This window comes from Lactuca sativa, chromosome 5 (genome assembly GCF_002870075.4).
Source record: "Lactuca sativa cultivar Salinas chromosome 5, Lsat_Salinas_v11, whole genome shotgun sequence".
NCBI lineage: Eukaryota > Viridiplantae > Streptophyta > Magnoliopsida > Asterales > Asteraceae > Lactuca > Lactuca sativa.
In genome coordinates, this window is record NC_056627.2 from 96,951,220 (window position 1) to 96,976,837 (window position 25,618).

At 41.1% G+C, this 25,618-nt stretch overlaps 1 protein-coding gene across 1 annotated transcript; it reads right to left on the bottom strand.

The window, feature by feature from the left end:
- On the bottom strand, nucleotides 1–24,737 carry LOC128134174 (uncharacterized). Its single transcript, XM_052771650.1, has 2 exons — nucleotides 24,039–24,737; nucleotides 1–84 (listed from the first exon to the last, which is right to left on the bottom strand). Exons 1-2 carry the CDS (start codon nucleotides 24,735–24,737, stop codon nucleotides 1–3), a joined length of 783 nt encoding a protein of 260 aa, XP_052627610.1.
- Nucleotides 24,738–25,618: the final 881 nt, after the last annotated feature.

The following is a 25,618-nucleotide window of genomic DNA, read 5'->3' on the forward strand; positions in this document are numbered from 1 at the left end:
TTAAAACAATATTTCAGCAATATGCAACACTTTCAGAAAGTGTTGCAGAAAGTGTCGCAAATGCTCAACAGCCCTATGAGAAATCTGCCAATAGCAACAGCAACACCATTTACTGATTTTTTGCAAATCGTCACTGAAAATCTTGCACACATTATACTTGCAAAAATTGCACTTTGGTCTTCAAAAAATAGCGCTAATTTCATTTCTTGTTACATTTTTGTACAAATCAATTATTTCTAACAACGAATCTATTAATTACAAAAATAAACCAAGAAAACTAATATATTTAATTTATTACATACCATATGAATAAATAAATTATTACAATCATTTTATAATAAAACCATCAAACACAACAAAGATAATGGTCATTGGCTAGTTTATGTACATCATACATATCAACATACACGTTAAACAACCTTTGTTTTTCTAAGACAACATTAAAATGACAAAAGATGCATGAAAACTTTTGTCACATAAAATAATAACTATAAAGTTGTCATAGAAATATGTATGCACTTGTTTTTATACAAACTAAGTTATCCATATTCTTCAAAAACTAAAATTTTCAAAAATCAAAAAATCTAACCAATCTTGCAAGGTGGCTTTGATACCAATTGTTAGGTTTTATTTGAAAACTAGTTTCAAAAACACGATATTTGACAACGGAAGACTTGATTATTTTTGAATAACATAAAAAAGTTAAATCCTCCAAGGATCATCATGCAAGTTGTAGAAATATTTATACACAAACAAAGAAGAAGAAGAACAAAAGAACAAGCTTTGTAGTTCTTTGGATACTTTTGGGAGGATTGGAATTTGATGAAGAATGATAAAATTTAGAGACACTAACAAGAAGCCAACTTGATGGAAGTGGTAGTCTAAAGCTCTTAACTCTTAAGCTTAAAGTTCAAAACCAATATGAACTTCAAGATAGCAAAAGAAATATGCAAGTAATCTTCAAGGAATGAAAAAAATAGAGAGAACTCTCTTCACTCTCAGATGTTATGGTTTTGGTAAACTCTAAGAACACAATGAAAGCTTTTGGTTCTAGTATTTAAAGTAAGAACAAAGTCCATAAGTATTTAACCATATAACAATTTATCACTTTAGACAAACATGTCCCCCATGCGTGTAAGACTATCCATTCTTTTCATTAAGATAATAAAAATGCCATACCTTCTTTGTCTTGCCTAATTTCAAAAATAAGGACAAAGAAGATGATAAAGTTTATAAATTTTATAATCTAGTTTATAAAATATAAACTTCAACTTTTTGGTAAAAGACAAAAAAATTTATCTACTCCAAAATGTTGTGCATGACTTACTATTTCATACCATATGAATTGTGTAATGTTACTTGATAATGAAAATTAATTATTTCCTAGAAATAAATAATTTCCAATGTAATTATCAGAGTTTATTGAATATTTATTAAATAAATTTCTAATAAATAATCAATTATATCAAGTTGTTAGTGTGACACATTAGTATCATATATTAATTAGAAATAAAAATCTAATATGATTCTTGAGCATACTATATCTTTCAAGCAGGGTATTCCAGTTGACAGCCGATGAGGCAAGGGCAGCTCCAAATATGGTTCCCAGGATCTTTTTAGTGAATGGTATGACTGTCGACGTTTTGCTTGATTCTGGTTCTACTCGATCCTTTATGCCCCTTGTTCTCAGTAAGAGGTTTAGCGACACTCTAGGGACTCTGGACTACCCTTTGGAGGTAGAGATCGCCAACAACCGTTCACTTAGTTCTTCGAGGGTTCATCAGGGTTATGCACTGAACATGTTTAGTGATAGGTACTCGATTGATTTAGTTTCGATTCCTCTGTGAGGGTAGTGGATTATTTTGGGTATGGATTGGTTGGGCCCTAATAGGGATATGATTGGTTTTGAGGACCATCTGGTGAGAGTTAGAAGCTCAAGTTGGTGAGAACTAGTTATTTGTAGATTGGGTGCTTAGTGTGGGTCGTCAATCTATTCAGCTGCAAGGGCTACGAGCTATATTCAGCAGAGATGCTTAGGATCCGTTGCTTATGTGGTGGATATGTGAGAGGAGGGTAAGAGAATGGTGTACGATTTTCCCATTGTTTAGGATTTCCCCGATGTATTTCCTGAGGAGCTGTCGGGAGTTCCTCCTGAGAGGCAGGTTGAGTTTCATATTGATCTGATTCTGGGTGTGGCACCGATAGCCAAGGCGCCCTATCATTTAACACCTCCAGAGATGTAGAAGATGTGTACACATGTATAGGAGTTATTAGACAAAAGATTTATTAGACCGAGTAGTTCTCCAAGGCGAGAACCGATTCTTTTCGTGAAGTAGAAGAATGGTTTAGACCGGATGTGTATTGATTATCAGGAGTTGAACAAGTTGACGACGAAGAACCGATATTCGCTCCTAAGGATCGATGATTAATTGAACCAGCTTCAGGGTGCATCTTGGTTATCCAAGATTGATTTGCGATCGACTTATTACCAGATGAGGGTCATAGATAAGGATGTTCAGAAGACGGTTTTCAGAACTCGTTATGGTCATTATGAGTTTGTAGTGATGCCATTCGGGCTCACCAATGCACATGCGGAATTTATGGATTTCATGAACAGGGTGTGTAGGCTGATGTTGGATTGATCTGTGCCTGTGTTATTTGATGATATTTTGGTCTATTCCAAGACCAAGGAGCAGAATGAGGAGCATTTATAGGAGGTTTTGGAGACTTTGAGGAGGGAGAAGATTTATGCAAAGTTCTATAAGTGTGAGTTCTAGTTGCGTGAGGTGCAGTTCTAGGGGCACATTGTCAACCATAATGGTATATTGTTTGATCTGGCCAAGGTCGAGACAGTGATGCACAGGTTACTCATCCCTATGTGAAAGTGGAAAGAGATCACTATGGATTTTATTACAAAGTTGCCTATGACAACGCGAAGGGTAGATTTTGTATGGGTTATTGGTGATATATGGTAACATCTTAATTTTTTAGGTATCCTCTTTAGACCCTTGAGTTGTGATTTTTTTGCAAAATTGGCCCCCAATGGCATTTTCGTAATTATTGGCCATGCATGAGTATGTTGGGCGTACTCTTTGTATGCTAGGCATACGTCGACAAGGTGCAAACCCTCTAATTTTTATTTTAATCCTATTTAAACATCTTTATGGCCTCATGCACCCTCGTAAATCCAGTCTCCTTCCTCATTTCGAAACCCTAAAGTGTGTGAGTGCCTTGTGAAGCTTGAAGAGCCTTTTAGTGTAATTTTGGAGCTTTTGGAGAAGAGAAAAGAACCTTGAGGTTGTGGTGTCTCACTCAAGGCCTTGGATCCAACAAATAATTTCCATTGTGCATCTTCTAGAGGTATAAATCTCCAACATTGATGAACATTTCTTTTAGATAGAGTTTTAGATTAAAGTTTTGGTCCCCTTTTATCCCAAATCTTGACCTTTGTGAGCATGGAATTCTCTAAGATGGTTAAGTTGTCCTTTCAGGTGTCTAGGGGTATGTGCTACTTTGGGGAACTCACTAAGATTTGTACTTACAATTTATGCTTATGGTTTTAGGTACTTCCGGTTGAAAAGGGAAGGGCCCAACGTAATGGCACAGTATCCTCCACTCACGATTTCCGCATTCTGAACAATTGTACTATGATTTTTTGAATATTATGACTTGGTGTTTGATTTTGAACAATCGATAAATGAATTGATAAAATTCCAAATGAAAAAATTTATTACTGTTTTTGGGACGTTACAAATTGGTATCAGAGCCTTGGTTTGATGGATCCGGACACACTTTTGGGCGTGTTAGAACTCAAACCGAGGAAATGATAATATTTTTAAAGATAAATGGAATTGAACTTTTAATTTAATATTAAGAAAAGGGGGTGTGATCTGTGCTATCAGTCGAGCTCAAGTAAATGGTTCCCAAGATTGCCTATACTTATGTGTTAGGAGTAGTATGCTTGATATGAGAATTGCAAGCTAGATTAGGGCTAAAGATACCTTTGGGAATCATATGATATAATTACTTGATTTGCGTGATGCCTTATAGCCTAATGGAGCTTAATGCTATGTATTACTTGAAATTGATAATGGCTCAGTTAATTTCTAAATGTATGCTTTCAAAGTTGTATACGATTAGGATTGTAAAGCCCGAGAATGATCGGTTTAGCCTCATTTCATGTTCCTTGTTTGGTTGTGGACTTAGGGTGGAAATTATTATTTGATAGTCTATGTGATCCTATTTTTTTATAACTTGAATGCATAAGAGAAGCAACGATGTTGATTGAGGTTCTTGGTATTGCGAGCGGTGAGAGTTGAGATTTCCTAGGAGAGTCTAGGATATGGATGCTATTTAGAATAAGATTGGTATATGGTTTGTTTGGTGACTTAGAGGACTTAGGCATGCTCTTGAGGAAGGTACACGTAGGTGTGAAAGGTAGTATTGAGCTAAATAGCATACATATCCTGGATGTCTAGAATATGTTCCCAGGCATGGGAACTCTAAGGAGGCCTTCGTAGTGAAAATCCCCTCAAGTCATATGTTAATTGTTTATATGTTTTGTTTCAGTTTGAGGATGGTGATGATTAATTAAGGAGGTTCTAGCTTTGGTTCTAGTTTAGGTTCTAGCTCAGGCACATAACCGATTGATGAGAGACTGCATGAGTTCATTTTGTATGAGGTTACACTAAGTATCTTGGATGCTACCCCTATGATGTTCGGTGCCATCAAGGATGGGGTTACGGATATGATAGATGAGAGGCTCAGTTCGTTTCGAGCTCGGATTGCTACAGGTCAGATATGAGCCCAGAATCCCTCATTATGGGAGTTCAAGGCCTATAGAGCTCCTGATTTCTTTTGGGCTAAGGTGTAATGCCCGTGTTTCTAGGCTAGGTATTAATACTGACATTATAGTCTAGTTTAAACTTTGTAACTCATTTTGAAGAAATGAAAAGGAATTATGTGAATATTATGTGAATTATGTGTTTTATGCTTAATTATTAGGGTTTAATTAATTAAGAATAAAAATGAGCATCAAAATTAAATATTAGATAAAGCCGATATCTATTAAGAAGCTTGTAGTGGGCGTGACAAGGATTACGGATATATAAAGAATACGAAAATCCGAGTTATTACGAACAAGATATGACTTGTCGAAGTTTCGCGACAAAACCGGCACGATGCTAAATGTCGTAAAAAGTGAGTTTTTGATAAACTACGTTTTAGCCTTAGTGATCTAAGAAAAACTCGTAGTGTTTGTTAAACCGAGAGTATATATAAAAAGAACGCCCAAATCTGACTTCGTATGAGGAAGTTATGATTTTTCGAAGTTTCAGCTTAACAGTAGACAGCTAAAAAACTCGAATTTTAGATCGAGTGACTTTTAGCCAACACGACCTAAACGAGAATCGAAGGTCTCGTCATTAGTAGCACAACGGTAAAAAGACTGACGAAAACGGACGTCGGATGAAGAAGTTATGAATTTTTAACGGATTTCCTATCCCGGTCTGATAAAAATAATAATATAAAAATTAAATTCAAAATTAGCCAATGAACTCTAAACAAAAGTTGTAGAGCATAATTTTACCTACGCATGCATATAAAGAACTTCAAAAACGGAGCTCGTATGCGAAACTTATGGATTTTAGAAATTTTTGCACAAAAACCGAGAAAATTCACGTAGTCACGTTTTTGCCACGTCACCCTCGCTCAAAACGCGTCACATGTCTGAAATCTGCTGAGTCATCCGAGCTGCTGAGTCATCCAAAGGGATCCACTAGCAGTCTGACACGTGTCCCATTCCTCGTGTCCGAGTCTCGCAGGACGAGCGACGTCCGAAGCCTCGGACTAGACCGCGGTCCAATCAGGAGGCGACAACGAGCCCCTCGCATGCGTAGATCACGTGCGAGCCACTTGCACACCCTCGCCCAGCTGCTGCCGTGTGGCCTTCGCTCCTGATGCCACCTGCACTCGCATGCGAACTCCTCTCCTCCTTAAGCCGACTTCAGAACCCTATAAATAGAAGGGGGTATGCGAGCCTTCCCGGTTAGTTTTGGAATGTTTCCATATTTAGCCCCTTTCTTCATATTTTCTTCATCTTAACATTCCCTAAAGCCCTGGTATCGATTATAACCCCCGGAATACGCCTCCAAGTGCCCGAGAATCCAGGAAAATTTATCTTTACGATTTCGAAGTCCGACCCTCGCAGAGCCCGGTTTCTGAATAAAACTCACGGTTTTATTAGAAACGAACGTTTTAGGAAACGAATTGCTACCCGATTTTCATCAAATCAAGTGAGTGTATAGTCACCTTCATCGTACACCTAGATATGAAGTATTTTATATGAAATACGTGCTATGTGTAATTATATTAATTTTTTAACAGAGGTGACTGTTGAATTGATGTTTTATACAAGTTTTAAATTGTATATGTATTTTTATTTACAAATATGTTGGGTAAAACATGGGTAGATAGTGATGTGTGATAAAATAAAAGTGATGAGAGGCCTCGATGTGATTTGAAATCTAGTCATCTAGCAGAGTTTGGATGACGACCACGGACTTTCTAGACAGTCCAGTGGAACACTGGTAGGCCCGCAACCTGTAGGTGTAATAACTAGAGTGTTCATTCGCTGTACTCCATCCCCATCATGGTTGCCTTTAGGGCATGTATGGCTGAGGAAACACCTTAGCAGTAGTGTTCATCCCGATGATATTCTTTAGGCTAGGTCCCTTGTGATAAGTGTTTAGGGACGTAAAGTGAGGATAACGGGAACAGGTAATCAGGGTTATTGTTGATTGGTAAACTTAATAAGTTTATTATTACTATGGGTTGAAAACCTTATATGCTCACCAGGCTCCAAAGCCTGACCCACTCAGATTTTTATGTTACAGGTAGCTGACCCCGAGCATAGTTGGTCGGCGACGAGAGATTTTTGGATTATAGGCTAGTAGTTATAAATAACTGTTGAAAGGCTTATAATGTCTTGTTTATGGTTTTGATCTGTATTGGAACATGACATCCCGATGTTTTGATATGAAATGAAAATATACATTTCTCAAAGAAGGTTTTGATAAACTTTTATCATGTTTTGTTTTAGGGACCATTTCCGCAACATCTTTTAAACAGATTTCTCTGATTTTATTTTAAAAAGCATAAATTAAATCGGTCTTTTCTGACCGAGAAATTAGGGGATATCACAGTTGGTATCGAAGCATTAGTTTAAGTGAACTAAGAAATATCTTATGATTTCTAGACTTAAACTTAGAATGCTAAGTGATGATTGTGAGATGAGTTTCTACCATATTTTAGACACGAGAACTAGTTTATTTTAGGAAAGATGCCTAAAATGCTTTTATGTGTTAAATGCTATATGTTTGCCATATATGCCATTATTTGTTCGGATCTATGGTCTATTGCCGACCTGATCTGGAAACCTTATGTGTGTAGGATTCTAAGCGTATGATTACGGTATCAGAAATAACATGTAAACGTTTCGGAGTGATAAGGGAATTTAAATACCTATTGAGGATAAAGACCTAAATTTGCCTTATTCAGTATATAGATTGCAATGACAAGAACTCGTAGTGGAGTTGTAAATGCAAATGGAAATAGGAATCAACAACCTCAACCCCAAGTAGTTGAGCAAGTACCTATTGTAGGAGCTCCACCTGAGCCAATAACGATGGCTGGGGTAAAAGCAATGATGCAGATGATGTTAGATCGCCAAATGGAGGAGACCAGGCGATTACTACAACAAAATAGGGAAGAAATTACGATACCTGTTGAACAACCCAAAATGAATGAAGGGCAATCAGTAGGAAGGAACTCCAGTGGGACTCTTGGTCGAGCCAACGCACCGATAGTTAGACAAAAACAACCAGGATGGAGGAGTTGATGGATGCGGATGCAAATACAAAGATTTCATGGCATCTAAACCACTGTGTCTAGCTGGAAGTCTGACACCGGTGGAAGTCATGAATTGGATCACCGAAATAGAGATGATGTTTGAAAGTTGTGAGTGCAATAACAAACAGAAGACCGCACTCGTAATTCCTCTGTTAAAATCTGGTGTATGGAGCTGGTGGAAGTTACTAGCTGATTCGATGCCCTAGGGAGAAGCTAGCAACTTGTCTTGGGAATACTTTGTGGTACAACTGAAATTACAATACTGCTCAGAGAAGGATCTTCTGGAAATGAATAATGAGTTCCAAAATTTGAAGAAGGGAAAGATGAGCGTTACTGAATACGTTGCTAGTTTTACGGAAAAGATGAAGCTTGTTCCTCATCTAGTTCCAACTGAACTCTCTAAGGTCAACAAGTTTGCCCTCGGATTACCAGCGGACTTTTGTCCGATGGTTAAACAAGCAACCACTTTGAAAGTCACCATCTGGGCTGCTAAGAATGTTGAGATTCAGATCAGAGAGAAGAGTGTGGAGAGGGCAGAAGTTGGTAGCAAGAAAAAGTTTGAAGGAACTTCAGGTTCCAATAAAAAGAACAAGTTCTCGAAGACTGGTTCGAGAAAATTCGGAGGAGGAGCCGAAGTGAAATGGTGTGAGAAGTGCAAGGAAAAGCACTCTAGGAAATGTAGTGAGGGGGTGACTTGCTACAAATGTGGAAAGATTGGGCATTATGCCAACGTGTGCCCATCCGACAAGAGGGTATGTTTTGAGTGCCATTAAGAAGGGCATATTTTTAAAGACTGTCCAAAGAGGAAGGATGCAGCAAAGCCCAATCTTCCACCAAAGCCGAAGGCGAGAGCCTTTCAGATGACACTTGAAGCTGCAAAAGAAGAAGTCGATGTCGCTTCAGGTACCTTTCTCGTAAACAAATTGCCTGCCCAAAATTTTGTTTGATTCTGCAGCCAATTACTCCTTTATATCGCATGAATTTGGCAGAAAACTAGCTTTGTCTGTAGATAGACTAGTTAATGCTATAACAGCCGAGATTGCTAGTGGAAAGTTTGTACCTGTTAGCCATCGTATGAAAACCATCCTCATTGACTTGGATGGGAATAAGTTCCACGAGGAATTATTGCCTATCGAGTTAAAACGTTTCGACATAGTTTTAGGAATGGATTGGCTTAGCGCCAATGGTGCCGAAATATTGTGTAGAAAGAAGATAGTAAAAGTAAACCCACCAGGGAAAGAGTCGTTTATGGTGTATGGAGATAAACGCAGAGTAAACTCTGGAATCGTTTCCCTAATGAAAGCCATAAAGTGTTTGGCCAAGGGATATACATCATATCTAGCGTTCGTGATCGATGCAAGGAAGGAGAAGAAGGAGGTGCAGAATATTCCGGTGGTGTGTGATTATCCGAAAGTCTTTCCCAAAGATCTTCTCGGATTGCCCCCTGATCGACAAGTAGAATTCCGTATCGACTTGTTACCAGGAACGACGCCGATAGCAAAAGCATCGTATCGATTAGCACCAACAGAGATGAAAGAACTTATGACACAACTTCAGGTGTTATTGGACAAAGGATTCATTCGACCTAGTTCATCACCCTGGGGAGCCCCTGTGTTATTTGTAAAGAAGAAAGACGAGAGCATGAGAATGTGCATCGATTACAGAGAGCTGAATAAAGCAACAATAAAGAACAAGTACCCGTTGCCGAGGATCGATGACTTGTTCGACTAGTTGCAAGGTTTGAGCTATTTGTTGAAGATCGATCTTAGGTCAGGGTACGATGAACTAAAGGTGAGAGAGCAGGATATTGAAAAAACTGCATTCAGAACAAGATATGGACACTATGAATTTTTGGTTATGTCGTTCAGACTAACCAATGCCCCAACAGCTTTCATGGATTTGATGAACAGGGTTTGTAAACCATACCTTGATAAATCCGTGCTAGAATTTATAGACGATATCTTGATCTATTCGAAAATCAAGCATGAGCATGAAAAGCATCTACATGAAGTGCAAGAAGTTTTGAAAAGGGAGAAGCTGTATGAAAAGGTCTCCAAATGTGAATTTTGGATTCAAGAAGTCCAATTTTTAGGTTATGTGGTTAACCAAGAAGGAATAATGGTTGACCCATCTGATAAGTTAAAAACAAACTTGAAGATCGATTAGATCTATAAAACAGGTAAAGAAATAAACGAGTAAACAGCAAGAACACAATAATGGATCAAACGATGTCAAATGATTAATAAACAATCCTCAGAAGAGCTCGATAAAGAACTTCTACTGTAGAGGATTAGGGTTTACAAGAACGATGAAGGAAATCTGTAAAACTATCAATCGTTACTCTAAAATCGTTAACCTAACATGTATGCAAGCACATTATTATATACTAAACCCTACAAGCTCACGGTTGGACAGGCCCAAACCGGAGTGAAAAACTTGGACTATTAACCGAGCCCAATGACGCAATACAAAATAAAGCTATGCTACCCAACAATCTCCCCCTTTGCGTCAATTGGAGCGAGATCATTACTTCTTGCTTGGGCCAGCAGCAGCATGAACCTTCTTCTTTACAGTCTGAAACAGACGAGAAATAAGGGCGATGATCGTCTGTCTGAATCGGATGTACCACTGAATCATGTCATCAAAGTATTTGATATCATCCGTTGTATTTTCTTTACACCTGTGGATGATCCCCAGCACATGCTCAAGACAAGCAGTGGTATAAAGATGTTTATCCGCTAAGGCAAAGAGACATTTCTGTCCTTCAGCCCTAGTGAACATGACCGAGTTTCGCCTTGGGTCAATCTTTCCCATCTTCATCTGGTTCAGATCACTGGCCGAGCCAACAGAAGAGATCTTCGGTTTCTTCTTGAAGACATTTGCAATCTCCTAATCCATCAGGGCGACCTCCATGATATAGCACACCAACATCCTTTTGAGATGGTCTATGATCGGACCATATCCAGCTCCATTAGTCAAGAGGATGTTGTGCAGAACGATCCAGTCATGGGGGTTGAGGTTCGGTAGATCTGCTAAAGAGATGAGATGTTCGGTTTTTGCAGACCCTCTGATCACCCTGAACCGAACGTTGATAAATCTCCCTTCAGTATATGGCTTCAGAACCCGAACGTTGATGATCTTCTGAGCGCTCCAGGTTTGGTACTGTGGTTGAGCGGCCTTCAGATAGAACTCGATCAATTCCCGATCAACCTCTGGATGAGGATGAGGGACCTCGGCAATGTTGGCAAAGGCGTGAAAGATGAACGCCTTTCGGGTTAAGGGCATGTCGAACTGAGAGTCGACAGAGTTGTAGCAGTCGAAGGAGATTACCGGTTCGAGCCATAAAATGCTCGGAGTATCGATTGCCTCCTTAATCATCCTCTCGAGAGTCCAAGCAGGGAAAAGAGTCTTCCTGCTCTCGAGTAGGTCATGGGCTTCTTTCTGTTTGCGTTCAACTTCTTCAGCTTCTCGCGCCACACGAATATTATCATCTTTAGTATTGCGATGACTTTTGCGTTTCAGCAAGTCGACAATAGTTTCTTGATCATCTTCTTCTTCATCATCAGCAAGTTTCTTGCCTTTATCCTTCACACCCGAACCAGAGGCTTGACCTGTAGGAGGAGGTTCGGTTGTGTGAGCAGCTTTTGAGGAAGGAGGAGTTTGCGATCCGGACTCCTTTTCTCCCCCTTGTTTCGGAGTGGACACGAAACTAGGTAGCCCTTCAATATTACTGAGCAGGTCTAGGGCAGGAGCGAGTTTCTCTGCAAGGGTTCGCCTCACAGAATGGTTCAGTATTGGATCGTGCGCTTCAAGGATGTTGGATATAGCTGAGTGTACATCCGAAACACACGTCCTGATTACCTCCTGTTCGGATCGAAGAGCGTCAATTTGTTGCTGAGAGTTGGAAAGCTGAGCACTCTTGACCTTTAGGGCAGTGGTCTTCCTTGCGAGAGCGTCTATCAACGAGTTGTCATAGGCTAGATCCTCTTGGAGTTTAGAGAGGCGCTCGTCGATAGAGGTCCGAAGGGCAGAGTTGTCGTCTGTTAAAGTTTGACGAAGGGTGGCGAAGGACTTCAACTCTGTGGAGACGAACGTGGCCAACTGTTGAACAATTGGTTCCAACGTTGTCTTGGTAGCATGGGCACTCTCCTGTAAAGATTGTAACAGGGTAGAGGCGTCTGAGAATAGTTTATCGACTTTTTCGGTCGCAGCCTCACAAGATTTTGTCGAGGCATCTATGGCGGCAGTGGCAGAAGCGACCGAATCATGCTGAGCCTTGGAGAAGGCATCAACAATCTTCTGAAGAGCAGCTTCAGAGAGAGAGGATTGAGAATTGGAGGAGGAAGCAATGAGCAAGTCCACCTTCTCGTGCAACTCCTTAAGGTGCTTCTTTGTTACTGGAGCATCCTCATCATCGTCGCTTTGCACCTGAAACGGACTAAAATAGACTGAATCAAATGTCATGTTCTCCCCACCAAGGAAAGGGTTATCTCCGTCAGAGGCATGACCTGGAGATGGTGGTGGTGGAGAAGCTGGAGGTGTAGTGGTGTGGGTAGGTTCAGGTTGAGTTTGAGCTGGGGTAGGTTCGGGTGGTTGTTGGGTTTCGGTTGTGTGTATGGGTTCGGTTGCTGGCGGTGGTTCGGTTGCATCGATATGAACCCCCGTATCAGATACGTTGGTTGTAACCTTTGCAGTAGATGTTGTTGTGGCATTGGTGAAAATGGGTAGTGGTATAGGGAAAGAGGTTTTAGGAATGTTGGTAGAGGGGTTTATGGTGGGAATGGAAGTGGGGATTGTTTGAGTGGGAGAGGGAATTGGTGAGTTATGGATTTCCATGTCAGGGGTAGGTGATCTGGGTGGGGTGTTGCCTCTTGGAGGGGTGTCGCCTCTTTGAGAGCCGTCCGAATCCGAACACTCACCCTCCGACTCACCTGAAGAGGAAGCGATAATGAGCTTTCGCTTTGGTTGAGTCTTTCGCCTCTTCAGCTGCGGGGACTGAGGAGCTTTAGTAGCTTTCCTATTTTTAGGAGAAGGGCCTTTAGCCCCTTTCGCCACTTGCTTCCCTTTGTCTGCCTTTTTGCCTCTTGAAACAGGCTTATCGGCATCATGAATGGACTTGAGCATCTCCTACGTGAGATCCCTCGGACCAGACTGCTTGAACTCCTTGTAGGTCTGGATGATCCTGCTGTCAGCTGGAACATCAGCGTACATGGTCTCCAGAATGGAACCAATGAAAGGGAATTTCGATGCATCTGAGACGATGATCTTCGTGGTATGGAATGTACCAATCGAAGACATCGATGCGCCGGCAACAGTGGAAACATCGTGCTTATCCATCGCCCACTTAGTAATAAGGGTCCAAAACCTTGCATACAACACCTCAAAATGTCGTGAAGAAGAGGATAAACTTTGGATGAGTTGTTGCCAGAGAACCAACCCATAGTCGACGTTGACGCCGTTGTAAACTCCGTACATGATGGAGAGGAAGAGTCGACTGGAGCCGTCTGAACCTGAGCTCCTTTCTGAGAGACCCTTGAAGAGTACAGTGAACATGCCATTCCACTGTGGCGGCAAACACGACTTTTTAAACTTTGCGACGGAGGTGAGCGCCTCCGTGTACCCCATATTGTAGAACATATTGTAGAGGTGCCCTATCAGAATCGTCTCCGGATTAACCCTTGAAGGGTCAGCAACAAACCCTAGCAATGAGCCAAATTGTTGCTTGGAGATCGAGGCTTTGTGATCAGAAATCTCGAAGAAAATCCTGTCGACCGCTTTATCATAATGTGCAGTCGCATAAATCTGCGATAAGAGCTCCATGGGCATCGATTCCACCCTAGAAAGTGCAGGTGCTATTGGCGAATACTTCAGGCACTCGATGATTGGGAACATGTAGGAGTCGTATGCCTGAGGGGTTAAATCGATTACCAGACACTGTTGAGGGCGAATGGGAAGGATGTGGGAAGTAGCGTGAACGGAAGATGATTCTGCCATTGTTGAAGTTGGGAAGAAGATGATGAACAGTAAGGGTTTCAGGGAATTTTTGCTCTCTTGGGAATTTTGATGCAGTAAAGAGGTAAAAGGGAGATGATGTCACCTTTTATACCGGGGTTTAAGGAGAGAGAAATATCTTCCCAAATCTTCTTATCGAAATACGAAAGGTTTTCCCGGAATTTGACTGATGCGTGACAGTTAAGGTAAGCGATGATCACGCATGAGAGTGAGTGTCAGATTCCTTGGAGCACGCCTCCCATCAAGCGTCGTTTCTGGTAAACAGTTTCAAATTCACACACGTGCCTTTCTGTGCCAGAGAGGAACCATTTCAAATTCGCACACGCGTCTGCGACGTTAGTTAAAGATTGGACGTTTCAAATTCGCATGCGTTCCCCCCTTTTTTTTTACCTCCGGTTGAAATCAAATCAATTAGACTCCCGCCTGAGTCAGCAACCCTTCATCTTATCCTTGTAACAGCATCTTTTGAATAATACTCCCACGTGGATTAATTTTGACCACATCTTTATAATTAATCACCGATCCAAAGAAAAAGCCTGTAATTATTAGTACCAGAATTTTGGAAAATCAAAGATTTTCGTGCTAAGGGTGTAAAAAGAAAAGAAATAAAGCAAATCTTTTTAGGAATAATTGTGATGTCAATAAAGACACGAAACAAATGATCCTGGGCACGAATCTCTTCCTTCAAAGTCTAGAGAGACCTTAAAGTGTTAGTGTGGTTTCCCGTTGAATAACGATCAAACACTTATTAAGAAGTGTTGAAAGGCTTCTTTTAATTAGGTTCCTTAGGGTGGCTTTAGCTTTGATTCAGCAGTCCTAATCTTGAAATAAGATAGAAAGTGAACAAAGTATTTGTGAGACCGGTGTAGTCTGTTGAACAAGTAGGCATGAAATAATTTTAAAGTGGCTTGGAAAATATAAAATCTCAAAAAAAATAAAACTGGATCCCAAGGGAAGAAATGTTATGGTGTTTAACAATTTCATAGGAATCACACAAAAAAAACTTGAGATTTCATGAGGATACGTCCGTCAATTCATTAGTGAAAACTTGAGCAAATTAATTGTTCACCGTCAATTCAGATTTGGTATTGAATTTTGGGTTTCACTCAGCTCGTAGTGGCACGAAACTTAGATCATAAACACAGTTTTTGAGTAACCATAAACCTCAGTGTTAATTTCTGAGAGTCTCAAGGGTTACGTTGATGAAACGAATGTAATGGAGATGTTGTAAGAAAGAAAAGTACCTCTGCTATGAAAAAAGGGACCAAGCAGAAAACTCTTATCTCATGTGAGAAGAGAGTTAGGTAGCTCTGGATTAGAATAAATGTGATAGCCTAATTGTGAAGACAAGGTTTGTGTATACCAAGTCATTAACGCTATTATTCAGAATCTGATGAGGCTTTGGACACATACAGCAGCATGCTTCTAGGGACACTTAACTAATCTAACAAATTTCCCAAAAGCGAACGAACACACAAATAAAATGAAAGACAAAAAGTAAATAAATAGAGAGAAAAAAAATGTTTTTGGAGTTTTCGATATAAAAAAAATAAATAAATAAAAAAAAATAAGAAAGTAAAAAAAAAAAAATAAGACTCAGAAAGAAAATAAAAAGGAGTAAAAAAACTTTGGAAAAGAAAAGAAAAACATTGGAAGGAAAAAAAAAACTTTTGAAATTTTGGAACCGAACTCGAGCGTTCGGTTGGTTTCGGTTGAGAAAAATTTTGAAAAACCGAACCCGAGCGTTCGGTTGGTTTTGGTTTTGAAAACTTTTGAGAAACCGAACCCGAACCTTTGGTTGGTTTCGGTTTTGAAAAATTTTGAAAAACCGAACCCGAGCGTTCGGTTGGTTTCGGTTTTGAAAAATTTTGAAAAACCGAACCCGAACCTTCGGTAGGTTTCGGTTTTGAAAAATTTTGAAAAACCGAACCCGAACCTTCGGTAGGTTTCGGTTTTGAAAATTTTTGAAAAACCGAACCCGAACCTTCGGTAGGTTTCGGTTTTGAAAAATTTTGAAAAACCGAACCCGAACCTTCGGTAGGTTTCGGTTTTGAAAATTTTTGAAAAACCAAGGAATTTAGACTTTCAAATAGGAAATACTTTAGAAAAATAAATAAACAACTTTGTACATGAAATTTACAACCAAGAAAACTACCTTTGAAATAATGAGCGAGTTTAAATGATTCAACCGAACCCGAACGTTCGCTTTATTTCGCTTCTGACGTTTGAGTTTGAGAGGTAGTTTGTGGTACTGACTCTGATTCCATCATACCTAGCCCTTGTAGAATTTTGTTGAATGAGGCTTCAGGAAGAGCTTTGGTAAAGACATCAGCCAGTTGATCAGTGGTTCTAACAAAGTGTACTTCAACGTTTCCATCTTCCACATGATCTTTGATGAAGTGATACCTCAGTGCTATGTGCTTGGTCTTTGAGTGTTGCACTGGGTTATGACAGATCCTAATTGCACTTTCAGAGTCACAATATAGTGGGATCTTTTTCATATTGAGTCCATAGTCTCGGAGTTGACTCTGGATCCAAATCACTTGCGAGGTGCAGGATGCAGCTGCAATGTATTCTGCTTCAGCTGTAGACAAAGACACGCACGTTTGTTTCTTTGACTGCCAGCTAACCAACTTCCCGTCAAGGAATTGGCAGCCACCAGTGGTGCTTTTTCTGTCGAGTCCACAACCTCCAAGGTCTGCATCTGAGTAGGCTTGAATGAAGAAGCCTGAGTTGGAAGGATACCATAGACCTAAAGAGGTAGTTCGCTTGAGATATCGTAGAATGTTCTTCACTGCAAGCATGTGAGGTTCGCGTGGGTTTGCCTAAAATCTTGCACAGTAACAAACAAAAAACATTATGTCAGGCCTGCTAGCAGTGAGATACATTAGTGAGCCTATCATCTGACGATAAAGCGTAATATCAACAGCCGGTTTGTCCAGGGATGGGGTGAGCTTGGTGCCGAACGCCATTGGAACTTTGACTTTGGAATCTCCCATCATGCCAAATTTTGCTAGGAGAGTCTTCGTGTAAGCTTCCTGATTAATAAAGATGCCTTCGGGTCCCTGTCTAATGTTTAAACCAAGGAAAAAGTTAATAGGACCCATTGAGCTCATTTCAAATTTAGTCTCCATCAGTTTTCTGAATTCAACTATTAGGCTAGGATTCGTTGAGCCAAAGATGATGTCATCGACATAAATTTGAACGATCATAAGGTGGTTACCTTCCTTCTTGCGAAAGAAGGTTGGGTCAACCGAACCTTGTTTGAATTTGGACATCTTTAAGAATTTAGTCAGCGTTTCATACCAGGCTCTCGGAGCTTGTTTCAGTCCATACATGGCTTTATCCAAAATGTAACAATGATTAGGATATTTTTCATTCACGAATCCAGGAGGTTGCTCCACATACACAGTTTCTTCGAGTTCTCCATTGAGAAATGCACACTTGACGTCCATTTGGTAGACCTCAAAGTTTTTGTGGGCAGCATAGGCTAGAAATATTCTTACGGATTCCAGCCTAGCTACAGGAGCGAAAGTCTCTTCATAATCAATCCCTTCCTCCTGACAGTATCCTTTCACGACCAGACGAGCTTTCTTTCGAATTACGTTTCCTTCCTTGTCCATTTTGTTCCTAAAGACCCATTTAAGACCAACAACCGAGGCATCTGGAGGAGTTGGAATAAGACGCCAGACTTTGTTCCTCTCGAATTCGTTCAGTTCATCTTGCATGGCTTGAACCCAATCGGAGTGATCAAGAGCAGTATTAACTGTATTTGGTTCAACTTTTGATACGAAGGAGTTAAACATGCAGAATTCAACTTTGGAAAATAAGGAGGTCTGTTTTGCCTTGAGTTGTGATCGAGTTAGAACTTTTTCAGATACATCACCAACAACTTGAGAGACAGGATGATCTCTGGTCCATTTGGTGAGAGGAGGATAGTTTGGATCAAAGGTTGGATCTAATTCAGCATTTATCATTTCTTCTGGTTCGGACTGGATTTCGTAGTCGTAAGACATATCAGCTTGCTCCCCCTCGATAGATGAGCTTTCAGGAATGTCTTGAGAATCTTGAGCTTCAGAGGTTTCTTGTGGTGTGGAGCTTTCGGGCGTTGATGCACCTTCGGATGGTGAGGCACTTTCGGTTGGTGAAGTGCTTTCGGGAGCAGTTGGAGACCTTGGCTCCCCCTCAACATGTGAGGTCGGCTGAGTTGACGATGGTTGATCCTCCCCCTCGACTGAAGCATTGTGTGGTGGAGAATCGTCAGAACTTGATCCTCCTTCATTCATTCTTCTTGCAGCATCTTCGACAATTTGCTTCATATGATCTACCTTGTTGTCTATTGCGCCTGCTTCTAAGAGAGTGGCTTTCTCTGGTTCATCAAAGAGCTCCATGAACTTCTCGAATAGATTAACGCTCGAGACTGTGACTTGGCCAGTTTGAGGAAAGATTTCCCCAGCTGTGTCTTCATTGGCCTTTAGCTTTTTGACATAGCTATCATCAAAAGTCACGTGGTAAGTCTCTTCGATTTTCCTCGAACGCTTGTTTAATACCCTGTACGCTTTAGAAGTGAGAGAATAGCCCAGAAATATTCCTTCGTCAGCTTTGACATCAAACTTGTTGCGGTGTTCTTTATAGTTAAAGATGAAACACCGTGAACCGAACACATGGAAAAATTTCACATTTGGCTTCCTGTTGTTGAGAATCTCATAAGGAGTGAAAGAGAAGCGTTTGTTGAGATATGACCTGTTATGTGTAAAAAAAGTAGCAGAAATAGCATCAACCCAAAAATAAAGAGGTAAGGAAGCGAAACTTAGCATAGTTCGGGCTGCTTCACACAAAGATCGGTTTCGTCTTTCGACAATCCCATTTTGTTGAGGTGTGTAGGGAGCTGAGAAGTTGTGATTAATTCCCTTTTCTGCCAGGAATTCTTCGAATTCTCTATTTTTGAATTCCAGACCATTGTCGCTCCTGATGTTGCGAACGACCTTCTTCAGCTGTACTTCAATCTGCTTGATGAACACCTTTAGCTTTTGAGTCGCTTCAGATTTAAGCTTCAGAAAGAACACCCATGTAAAACGCGAAAAGTCATCAACAATAACAAGAATATACTTGCTACCACCGATGCTTTCGATAGATGATGGACCACATAAATCAATATGTGACACCCAATTTTTTTTTGCAAAAATTTTAAACTTTTAAAACCCATCTTAAGTTAAATTAAAACAACTGAAATAGTCATAACATAATCCATCAACTTAATAATCATATAAAATAAGTGCGGAAGTAATAATAATAATAAGGTCCCAACAAAATAACTAGTAGCGATGTCCCGATGCTCCATGTCAAGCCTTAGCCTCTTTAATCTTAGCACCTGAAAAGTTATAAGGGAAAAACGTAAGCACAAAGCTTAGTGAATTCAAACACAGAAATTGTACTAACATTCATATTTACTAGCCCTAATCCATTTTCCAATTATAATGATAAAGGCAAAGAACGAATCAATGTCTATATTACAAGAAGGACTTGTAGGTTTGAACCGCACCGGGAAGATCCCGTATCATTTGGCCCTAATCACCGCACCTCACGAAGAGTATTACGTTGGTGATCTTACCTACCCACCGCACCGGTAAATCCGTATCCTTTGGTGGTGTCCCCATATCCATAATTAGTTACATACAGTGCACATGTACGAATTAAAACAATACTTATATAGCATGCTTTTATAATAAATTCAAATAATCACACACGAGCTAACTAGCAAACACAATCATCAATACAACGGTGTGAGAGAACTCACCTTGAGTGAGTATTAAGGATGGCTAACAATCAAATAATGCTACCAAGCTTGAGCAAACTTCAAAACCTCGCCTAAGAAGGACTAAAGGTTAGAAACGAGAAGTAATGAAGCTATGAGTTGAGAAAAGAGTAATCACAGCAAGGTCTCTAAAACAGACCTGCTGTTCAAAACGGATTTACTCCAAAATCTAAAACAGAAACATAGCTTTAACTAAATTTTATAGGAAACTATGATTACTCAGGATTCCATAACTATAAAGAACTCATTCTAACTCCAAAAGATGAATTAAATATGAATTTTACAAAATGGTGTATCACTTCTGTCTCCAACAATACAGTCAAGTGATGTTGGCCAATTCTACCCAACTTGTGAGTAGAATTCGTCCAAAAGAAAATTAAGAGAAGTAAAGGACATACAAGTGAAAGTCTCAGAGTTGGAATTGAATGAAAAGCATCTCTCAAACTCCAGATATAAAATTCACATTGTGGACAATCACAGCACTAGCAAAAGCTGGTGACTGCCCACTGACCTGGAGTGTGGATCCATTCTAACCAATTTATAATTGGAAATAACATCCCATATTCTCCAGATCTTAAATTCATAATATAAGGAACATATAGAAACTTGGAATCACTCCGGATCCTTTTCCAAGCCTTAGAAATGATGAAAACAAAATGACATATCAGAATAGACCCGGATCAGACCTAACAGCAAAGATGCCATTCTTTCACATACATAAAGCCCTTATCAGTGATGTTGGCCTTCTTAAGAAAGTTAGCCAACTCAATTTGTGAACTTTTGGAACTGGTTTGGGGTCCGTTTGAGTTCTAGAGCTCCAGGTATGATTTTTACAAAATGACTACAGATCTGATGGAAAACAGAATCGTAGCCACCCGTGATTCCTTTTTGGCTTATCCATCCTTCTCCTTTTGAAACACATTTTAAGATGTGTTCATCATCCCAATTCAGTCCCCATGATAATGGTGGTACTAAAAAGGGTTAGGTATCATTAGGATTTCATTTAGCCTCAAGGATGTAATAATAATCAACATGAAAATAAACATAAGCACATAAAATCATCATTCTCCCTTTTAGGGTTTCCATGATCTTTTTCCACATGTAATCCCCTAGATCCATCATCCACCATATATGGGGTGAAGATAGGATCTTGAGATGATGTATAACATACAATTACAAATAAAATAAGAAGGAGAAGAGGTGAAGATGAAATCATAAAACTAGAACAAGGTTATGAATCAAGTTGTAAGAAAGGATAAGGAGGTTCATACCAATACGAATCAAGGCTGGAAATGAACAAGAATTAAGCTCCAAACAGCCCCTTGGCTGCTCTTGATCCCAAAGAGAGAGAGAGAGAGGGACGATTTTTGAGAGAGAGGGAGGGTTTAGAGTGTTTTCCTTGTGTGTGTTCCAAATGATTCAATTTACACATTAAGTACTATTAACTAGATGGACTTTGCAAATAGGCCCATAGCCCATGGACTTCAATAAAAGGAGTTTACAAGATGATCAAAAGAGTCCAATAACATAAGAAATTAGACATTGGTTAAATAAATTAACCCAAGCTTACAAGGATAATTAAATTAAAATAACCAAACGTACCGAGAAAACCCGGGGCGTTACAACTCTCCCCCACTAAGAACGGACTTCGTCCTCGAAGTCAACACCTAGAAACAGATCCGGATAATGAGCCCGCATCTCGCATTCCGGTTCCCAAGTCCATTCCAAACCCTTCCTATGTTGCCACTGCACTTTAACCAGGTTTATAGTCTTGTTGCGAAGAGCTTTCGTCTTTCGTTCTAAAATAGCGATTGGTTTCTCAACATAATTGAGACGCTCGTCAATTTGTATGTCCTCCAGTGGTATCACAGCGGTCTCATCAACAACGCATTTTCGTAACTGAGACACGTGGAACGTATTATGAATTAGACTAAGCTCGTCCGGAAGCTCTAAACGGTAAGCCACCTTCCCCACACGAGCTATGACCTTGTAGGGTCCAATGAATCGGGGTCCGAGCTTTCCCCGCTTCCGAAATCGAATCACACCTTTCCAGGGGGAAACTTTAAGCAACACATAATCTCCCACCTGGATTTTCTCCGTGGTCTGTAGCACGATATCAGTACTCCCAAGTACCCTCTGTCCAACCTCGCCCCAACAAACGGGCGTCCTGCACTTCCTCCCGTACAAGGCTTCATACGGAGGCATTTTAATGCTCGAGTGATAGCTGTTGTTATAAGAAAACTCAGCTAGATGTAGATGGTCATCCCAACTACCCCCAAAATCAATCGCACACGCCCTAAGTATGTCCTCCAAGGTCTGAATCGTCCGCTCACTCTGCCCGTCTGTCTGCGGATGGAAGGCGGTACTAAAATGTAATCGTGTGCCCAATTCCTCTTGAAACTTCCTCCAGAACCGAGAGGTAAATCGGGTGTCTCGATCGGAGACGATAGAAACGGGCACCCCATGTAATGAGACAATCTCCCGAACAAAGATCTCGGCTAATTTCTCCGCCGATGAGCTCTCCTTTATAGCCAGAAAGTGAGCACTCTTAGTCAAACGATCAACAATCACCCATATCGTATCTGATCCTCGGGCAGTTCTAGGAAGTTTTGTAATGAAGTCCATGGTTAGATGCTCCCATTTCCATTCAGGAATCTCCAATGGTTGCAACTTCCCATGCGGTTTCTGGTGTTCCGCCTTGACCTTCCGACAGGTCATACATTCTTCCACAAATCGAGCCACATCATTCTTCATTCCATGCCACCAGTAAGCCTCATGAAGGTCCCGATACATTTTAGTAGCACCAGGATGGATAGAAAATTTTGACTTATGAGACTCATCCATTAGGGTTTTCTGATTTCCCCCGGTATATGGGACCCAAACCCTACCGTAGCGAGTCAGCAAACCCCGCCCGTCTCATTCCATCTTAGGCAACTCTTTCCCAATCTTCTCACGCCTGATGTTTTCCTCCAGTATTGTCGTCTTTTGGGCGTCCCGGATTAGATCTAACAAAGACGACACCATCATGATCCGGAGACACTTAGCTCGAATCAGTTCGGCAGATTGTTTACGACTGAGAGCATCAGCTACCACATTAGCTTTACCGGGGTGGTAGTGAATTTCACAATCATAATCTTTTACCATATCCAACCCTCGGATCTGCCTCATATTCAAATCCCGCTGCTCGAACAAATATTTTAGACTCTTATGGTCAGTGTATATGATAAACTTCACTCCATAGAGATAGTATCTCCAAATCTTAAGAGCGAAAACAACAGCCCCAAGCTCCAAATCATGAGTGGGGTAGTTTCGTTCGTGGGGTTTCAGCTGTCGGGAGGCATAGGCTATCACCCTATCTCGTTGCATTAACACGGCACCAAGACTTTGAAGCGATGCATCACAGTAAACCACCATATCCTCAACCCCATCAGGTAAGGCCAAAATCGGAGCATCACACAATCGTTTCCTTAGCTCATCAAACGCCAGCTGCTGCTCTGGCCCCCAAACGAAATTCATTGATTTCTTGGTCAATCGGGTGAGTGGTAAGGCGATTTTAGAGAAATTTTCAATGAACCTCCGGTAATAACCGGCTAAACCCAAGAAACTGCGAATTTCAGAAGGTGTTTTTGGAATCTTCCATTGTTTAACCGCATTAACCTTGGCTTGATCGACCTTAATACCGTTTTCTCAATGTTAGAGGGTGAGTACGGAATGTTGTTTTCTCAATGTCTTCTTCACGAACCCGCATCTGATGGTAACCGTAACGTAAATCAATCTTGGAAAACCAAGATGCTCCCTGAAGTTGATCGAAAAGATCGTCAATACGTGCCAACGGGTACCTATTCTTTATCGTGCGCTTGTTTAGCTCCCTATAATCAATACACATTCGCTGGGATCCATCTTTCTTCTTCACAAAGAGAATAGGAGCACCCCAAGGCGAGCAGCTTATCCGTATAAACCCTTTATCACTTAGTTCTTGAAGTTGATCTTGGAGCTCTTTCATTTCAGGTGGTGCCAAGCGGTAAGGAGATTTCGCTACCAGAGTCGCACCTGGCACCAAATCAATGCGAAACTCCACTTGCCGAACAGGTGGCAAGCCAGGGAGTTCCTCCGGAAAGACATCGCTGAAGTCGGAAACGATAGGAACGTCATCTAGTGCTATAGCAGAAGAGCAAGAAGCCATAGCCAGGCGGGGAATGTCCCCCTGAATAATAAGTTCTCCACCTCTAGGGTTTCGAACACGAACTTGCTTCTTACGACAGTGGATTTCCGCATCAAACGCATCAAGCCAATCCATGCCTACGATAACGCAGAGCTCTCGCATCGCAATAAGGATAAGATCAATAGGGAATTCAACTCCAGAAAACTCGAGAGTGCAACCCCGATAGACATCGGTGACATAAATAGTGCGGTTGTCGACAACATCGACAACCATTGGGTGAGCCAATTTTCCGATACTACGCCCCAAACGATTAATAAACGTGTGAGATACAAAAGAATGGGTAGCACCGCTATCAAACATAACAACATCGGGCTTGGAATCTAGCAAATAAGTGTCTGCCAGTGTCGTTGTAATCACCGGCTCCTCCACAGTCATCTGGTGAGCACGACCTCGTGTCACCATAGTGGTTCCCTTAGAGGATGATGCAATTGCAGGATTTGTACCCCTGTCTCCTTTACCAGTCTTCAACTTCGGGCATTCAGGCTTCTTGTGTCCCGTCTCGTTGCAGTGATAGCAGACGGGAACTGCAGAAGTAATATGAGGAACTGCACTCGCAGGGTGAGCCCTACAATTCTTCCAATTATGCCCTGGCTTTTTACAGTTGTAGCATATCAACGGATTTTTCTCGCCCTGACTTGAAGACGGCCTGTACTCATACCTTGACTTACCACCCTGCTTTTGCTTTTTCTGGGCATCTCCGGATGTCTTGGAGGAGGTGTCATTGGCCTTCCTCTTGGTCTGGGTCTGCAACTCGATTTCCCTCCTCCTCGCTGCATCCATGATCGCGGATAGAGTCGGGAACTCCTGCATGCTAACGAATTCCCGAATCTCGATACGTAGGATGGCCGTGTACCGGCTGACTAACCAGGCCGCGTTCCCAGCAAACGAGGGGCAAAAATATAGCATCTCCAAGAACTTGGCGTACAGGTCACTAACGGATTCAGTAGTCTGCTGTAAGGCCATGAACTCTTGCTGCATCCGCTGCTGCTCCACCTTAGGCACATATTGTGCCTCGAACCTCTCCACAAATTGGGCCCAAGACATGGCCCTCACTTAGTCTTCGTTCAATAGGGCGGTGATGGTGTTCCACTATGTCTTTCCCCTTTTTCACAGCTGATTCATGGCGATCACTGCTTTGTACTAGTTCGGACACCCAACACTTATGAAGGCGCCCTCAACATCTGACACCCAGGGCTTAGTAGCAACTGGGTCGGATTCACCATTCCAAAGAGGAGAGCTACACTTGTTGAACTTCTCGAAGTAGTATGCCGAATCCTGAACAGGCAGAGACAGTAACGCCGCTCATCCAGAAGAGCACCGAATTGGTTGATTATGTCGTTGGTCACACCCGGGATTAGTTCGTTGAAACCGTTATTGAATTCCTCAACGACAATATCCCTAACTTGCTCCATTTGGAGCTGATTAAGTCGAGCAGGCGGAGCCATTGGTATCCACAGAAGAAGGAAAATCTTAGAAAAAATTCAGTCTAGATATTTCTAGGAAGACAAAACACTCAGCTTGCCGAAAATTTTTCAACCTTGCCCCGACTCGAAACCGGCACCGATGTTTCAAATAGTAGGGGCCCTTCTACTACCTTCCACACAAGTTCCAATTTCGCATTCGCGTCTAGTTTCAAAATTTCCAGTTCGCTCTAGCCGTTA